The sequence below is a fragment of the Artemia franciscana genome, chromosome 1 (assembly GCF_032884065.1).
Source record: "Artemia franciscana chromosome 1, ASM3288406v1, whole genome shotgun sequence".
Classification (NCBI taxonomy): Eukaryota; Metazoa; Arthropoda; class Branchiopoda; order Anostraca; family Artemiidae; genus Artemia; species Artemia franciscana.
In genome coordinates, this window is record NC_088863.1 from 44,152,848 (window position 1) to 44,159,517 (window position 6,670).

General features: G+C 30.5%; 1 protein-coding gene across 2 annotated transcripts in view; it reads right to left on the reverse strand.

Moving 5' to 3' along the window:
• The window catches only part of LOC136030129 (tumor protein p63-regulated gene 1 protein-like), a 30,095-nt gene extending 23,653 nt beyond the window's left edge, over positions 1–6,442 (reverse strand). For both annotated transcript variants that reach the window (XM_065708826.1, XM_065708817.1), the window contains exons 1-3: positions 6,248–6,442; positions 4,014–4,136; positions 349–508 (exon numbers count right to left, since the gene is read on the reverse strand). In XM_065708826.1, the coding sequence (XP_065564898.1) occupies positions 349–508; positions 4,014–4,136; positions 6,248–6,356 (392 nt within the window). In that variant the 5' untranslated portion in view covers positions 6,357–6,442. The remainder of the gene's footprint in view (positions 1–348; positions 509–4,013; positions 4,137–6,247) is intronic.
• Positions 6,443–6,670: the final 228 nt, after the last annotated feature.

The window sequence follows — 6,670 nt, forward strand, 5'->3', positions numbered from 1 at the left end:
TATAAATAAAAAGTTATTCAGCCTACGAACTCTATTGTATGCCTACAAGCCTGCTAAAGAAAAAAACAGGCATCATTTTTAAGGACTTCAAAGGCATCTAAAAGGGATCTAGTCAGGTCTGACTTGGTCAACTTAATTGAAACTTAATTCGTCTCTTTAAAATTCCAATAAGGGTCAATGTTCATCGCAGATTGTCCATATTTTCCTTTATGTTTTAAATAATCTTTTGTATGCACTCTTTGTAGTTAGGAAGAGGTAATAAGGAAAAAAAATGAAAATATGTGGTAACAAAAACAAACAAATATGATGAAAACTTCGCACACTAAAAAAAAATCTTACAAGTCTTACAAAGTTAAAAGCCAGGCATCAATGAGTGATCCATCACAATCTAAATCAATTAATCTTCTTTCAATATCATGAACAGCACGGTCAATGAGAGAGTCACGCGAAGTAAAGAATTTGCTTGCATCTTCATCAAACTGGCCTGAATCTGCCTCTATTTCTTCACCTTTCAATAAAAAGAATAATATATATGTATATATATATATATATATATATATATATATATATATATATATATATATATATATATATATATATATATATATATATATATATATATATACCCGTTACTTATTTAACTCAAAATATCCTATTCAAGATTATTACTTTAGTCGATAGGACATTAAAACTAGCATCACCAAACCATATCACTACATTGGAATCACGACGTCACTTCCTTACCATGAACTTCGGGCACAAGTGCCTTAGTTCTGACTATCATCGACGTCTTCTTCCCCCCTTCAGAGAAAACCCCCCAATCCTTCCCAATACAAGACTTAATGCTCGTAGAGCTCCAAATACTCAACTTGACTTGTGTCCCCAAATGTTGACAATGAGGTACAAAAACTCTTTCGTTCCCTATTTTGTTTCGCATTTTAATAATTGATTTAACTTTGTAACTATGTTTATCCCTTAACATTTATTTTATCATTGTAATTATAATTGTTCTGACGTGCTTATGCTAGCTTGTGTGCTATTTTAGCCAATAAATCATATTCTATTCTATTCTATTCTATAGATGGGTTGCTCATTTTTATTGAAAGAATTTTAATTTGCAAGGGGTATCTCCAAACAACATAAAAAAGAAAGGAAATATATGTGAACCAAATTTTAAAGAACAAAATGAAATTGACAAAAAAAATTTTTATCATTTTTATCTTCTGCTCCTAGTTTATCACATAAATTACCAAAAGAACTTATTTATTCATATATATATATATATATATATATATATATATATATATATATATATATATAATTTTTATATATAATTTTTTTCAGATTTAAGGCTGCTTTAATACTACAGTTAACTTGAGATGTTACAGCTTGGATATGATTTTTGAGTTATTAGAATTTGTTTTATACAATACTTATATAAGATTTGGGGGTGATTTGTACAAGCAAATTGTGGGAATTCCCATGGGGGGGGGGGAATGCCAGCCCATTTATAGCTGACTTGTTTTTAAGTCAACTAGAATATAAATATATGATGGATAAGAATAATCCAATTAATTTAAAACATGCTTTGTCAAATAATAAAAGATATTTAGATGATATTTTGGTTTTAAATTGTAAGGATTTCATTGATATTTCTAAAAATATATATCCATCAGAGCTTATTCTTGAGCCTAGTCATGGCGCTGGTCATGAAGATCATTTCTTAGATTTAAATATTAATATTTGTGATAATAATAAATTAAGTTTTAAAATGTATAATAAAACGGATGATTTTGATTTTGAAGTGATTAGTTTCCCATTCCCTGAAAGTGATATACACTCAAATATCACATATTCAGCGTTTTTCTCACAGTTACTTCGTTATGCAAGGATTTGTAGTAATTATATTGATTTTAAAAATAGATGTAAAATCTTAAGCCAAAAATTGATATCAAGAGGTTTTTCTGCAAATAAATTAACTTGGCAATTTAAAAAATTTAGTTTTCATTATAACGAACTTTTAAATAAATATCAAAAGAATTATCTAGAAATACTTAAGGAAATTTTCAACTAATTTCGGAGGTTCGAGAAATGTTGTCGCAGCGCCATTTATTTTGAATTGTGTTTCTAATTGAGCGGATTTTTTTTGTTATATTAGCCACATGGTAAAGATGAATTCTATAATTGTTTAGTTCATTCAGGTTTTTTGCAATGTGTTAATATTTGTGATTTGGTAAAATTTATAATATTTAGTTTACCTATTGTTGCTAAAAAGAGGGATATATTAACAGGATAAGCTTGTTTTGGTTTTACTTGGTTGTTTTACATTTGCTGTTTTTTTTTTCTTTCATAGGCATGTATTTTGGGGGTGATACCTGACACGGGGATGCCATGGATATTCTGTGGTAGCCACAACACTGTGCTGGGTAGAGAATTTAAAGTGGCGAAACCCTATATAGGCCAGTGTATTCTCCTGATGAGCCCTTGTGTTGGGTGTTGCCACTGAGTTATTTGTCTATTTTATTTTTTCTATTGTTTGGTAAATGACGACTTATACTTATTGACGACATGACTGCCTGTCCATGGATTATTCTTTATGGTTGATTGTGTATGGCTATGCTGTTTGACCTATGTGATTGTATGGATGAGTAGGGTTAAGGCCTCATTCAAGTGCTGGTCTATATTAATCACTAATTTAGGAAAACAGTCTTCCTTTTCTCATTCTGTCTCTCTTTTTTTTTTGTGTTTGTGCTGTTGCATTGGTGCCATACAGTTACTATATATATATATATATATATATATATATATATATATATATATATATATATATATATATATATATATATATATATATATATATATATATATATATATATATATATATATATATATATATATAATATATATATATATATATATATATATATATATATATATATATATATATATATATAATATATAATATATATATATATATACAAATTGCTTTCAAATCCCAAGTCATAGTACATTGAATAACTTGTTTTAGCATAAAATCTTATGTCGGAAAATCCAACTAAATTTAGAAAATAGACTCCAACAACGCAAAACAGCAATATATTCTTCCTAAGAATATAATAAAAATTAGAAAATTTTGATTCAGCGGTTGGAGAATATCAATTTGACCATCCTCAGAACAATATGTTTGATCAGACCAAAATAAGCGATAATTGCGTTTGGCTATTAAAAAGTCTTAGAGATATTATAGAAATAAACAAAGAATTGTACATGAGTTGATTATTATAAACGGACATGAAGAGAAATATAGATTAAATCCAGTTTATACCACTCAAAAAACATGCTATAACCACTAACACTTACAATAATAAAGATCAAGAAATTTTTCATGATCAGTTTTCTTTCATTTTAATTTTTCATTCTTTTGATCGGCTGTATATGAAACCTAATTTTCTCCCCTTGGTAGAAAAATGTTTCCTAATTGAACCGAATTTCACAATGTGTTATTTTCTATATTAAGCGATGAAGTTGCGTTACTTTATGTATATCAATGCACAAATAAACAAGTACCTTCATGCCGTCTAACGTAAGTATCCATATCACCGTCCCAAATAATCCCGATCCCCATAAACAATCTATTCAAAAATCAATGATATGGAATTCTGACGAAGCTTCAACCTGTGATAAGGTATTCAAGGCTTTCTAGGAAATGTTTATTAATGCATTTTCAAAAACTTTTAGTTGGCCGCCTAGAAATTTCTTTTTGTTGCTAATATGCTGACTAATGCAACATAAGCTTACGTAGCTAAAAGTCCTACGCAGAAGTTGTGGCTACTTGGCAGTGCCTACGATGTGAGCAAAATTGGTACATACGATTAAACTCCCCGAGATTACATAATGCAACATAAAGTCTCAAGTTACGCTAGTTTGAAACTTTCAACGGCGTTTTGTGAAAGCAACACCATATTCCCAGTATTTAAAGAATTATCGGAAAGATAAAATTACAAGTTCCTTACCCAAGCTTCCAAAGGAGCTATCGACACTATCTGCCCTGCGAGTGACATCTTCTTCTGGCTTATTCTTTGGATTCGTTTTTGGTTCCAAAATTTCATTCGCCAAATTTTCTTTTTCTTCCATACCTTTCCAGAAATGAAACCGCACAAAATAAGTTGTACCATACAGCATAAACATAACTATTATTTCAATAAAACACCTTAAAGGCGTAATTATAAACTAACCATTTAATGCTCTTATTGACATGTTTTTTTGACAATGTATTCTTTTTTCAGTCATATGGCTAGTTTTCGTAGATGGATATCATTTTCATAAATGTTGAAAATATAGACTAGAATCATTATTACTAGAACAAAACTACAGTTTTCATAAAGGACTGTTGACCTTCAACCCTTCTCAAAAAAGTATTAACCTCTAGTTTTCGCGATATTTTTGCTGAGAAATGTACGCTAAAAAGTAAGTTGCTCATAAAATTTTGTCGCAATTTTAAGCTAAATCTTGAGTACTTGTGCTGAGCTCATAAGAGATGGAAGCAATTGAAGTTTTTTAATATAAATTATTTCTTTGAATAATTCATAACAAATATTGTGTGTTAGTATTTTTGTTTTTTACGCAATTTTATAATTATTTTTTTGAAGTTACATGTAACATGTGACATTTAAATATAGTAACATTTAACAGTAAAAATACAGTAACATTTATTTTCAGAAATATATGTCACATTTGAACCAAATATCCCTCATTCACTCAGAAGTGGCGCTTCAATTAAATGAAGGCGGATGCGTACTTTTTCAAGTCTAGGGGTGAAGTATTTTTCAATTCTGTAATAAAAACGCCAAAAAAGACTTGAAGAAAAGAAAAAAGAAAAGTGTTCTTCAAAGTCCAAGGCAGGAGAGGGAAAAAAATAAGTTAGCAAACATTCCTCTTCTCCACCTCCCCTCACATTCTCTTTCAAACATCAAGGAGAGATTACTGTCCTATGCATATGTGCTAAAACGTGTGGTCTAATTCCATTAGCTTAGTGACACATTTTTGTACGTCAAAAACTAATATTCCTTATTTTTGGGAGATGGATGACCCCACCCTTTCATAACCAAGACTACATACATCAAATAGCCTGATGGTCAAATTTCCCGGTGTTTTAAGCCAAGACAAAGACGGAAAACATGATTATTTCCTTCCTGTAGATCTTTAGGCCAGTAAAAAGAATGAACATTTTTTAAGCCACAATACCCTTAAACACTCTGTTTCGCTGTGTCGAAGATTTTGATTTCCCTGAAAATTCCACATTAAAACACAAATTGAAAAAAAAGCTCTTCGACAACACTATTTTGGTCAATCCGTGTGAAAGTATTTTAGATTGTTATTAAAAATAGACAAATTATGTGCGAAATATAAATAAATGAGTTTGATTAATGTCTTTGACATTAGCGGTCTTCAACGAAAAGGGAAATCTACATTTTATTTAATATAGAAGTCTCCCCTCAACCCTTGTTATGGATATCTAATTAACTTGACAGTCTGCGGAAAACCATAGCCTTGTTCCCAGGTAAGGTCGATAATTCATGGATCATAGCCTGTAATTCTGAACGGGATATTTCCGAAAGCTAGGGATGCAATATACTATTTGAGCTGTTATATTTAAACAGCTTGATGAAACAAAAAACCACTAACCCCTAACAGAGAGCAGAGCTCATCATGTCGGGGATAGTCACGAAACACATAATAATCTCTTCACAATACTGATAGCAACAACAAAAAATCGGGTTAATTAAAAGAAAAACACAAAAAATAAAGGGAAAATTGCTGGGTAAGTGCCATCTCAACATGGGCACACCATAAAAACCAAAATTAATATACCCCAATCTTCATGTTCAATCGTCCCAGGTCAAAAAACAATATTTAATACTTCCTTCCTACGGTATGTGGTATCTAAGTTAAAATCACGACCTTTCAGAACCAACAGAAGGAATTCTACATGCTCCAAAACACCTGAAGGTGGTTGTAGAATTGGCAAAACTTTTTTCATAAAATAACTACAAATATTTTGTATTTAAAAATGCTAGCTTCTTTTATATATCTCAAATTTAACAATTTCATATTTAGTTTATTAGTTAGAATAACTATAAATAATTCCATATTCACGTACATGCCTACTCAAATAATTAATTTACTTATTTTGAAAGCAAATATAAATAGCACTAAAATTCGCAAAAAAAAGGAAAAATCTTGTTACCTTTATTGCTACTAATAACTAGAGCTACTGACTGAAAATCCACCAAAGGGATCTCTTCCAACTGAGGCGAGGGAATATTACGCAATGGCTCTATTTCAAGGAGAGACATCAAGGTCAGCGAAACAATATATAGTTAAATACAAAAATTTCACTACTAGCTTGAATGCCTACTGCGAAATATTTTCAGGAAGGCGCATGCCTGGGAAGTTTCTAGTAGAGAAAGTCGATACGTTTACATCTTCCGGATAACTTACTGGAGAGTTCCGATCTCGGCAAAGAACTTGGCGATTTTCTTTTACATACAGGAGACTTTGAAAGTTATAATACTCGTTTTGTAGTTTTAATTAAATTAAAAAACAGTTACATGTGCACGGGGTCTATAAAATCTTTCCAGAGGAGAGGGGTGGCAAGACTGTACAAAGT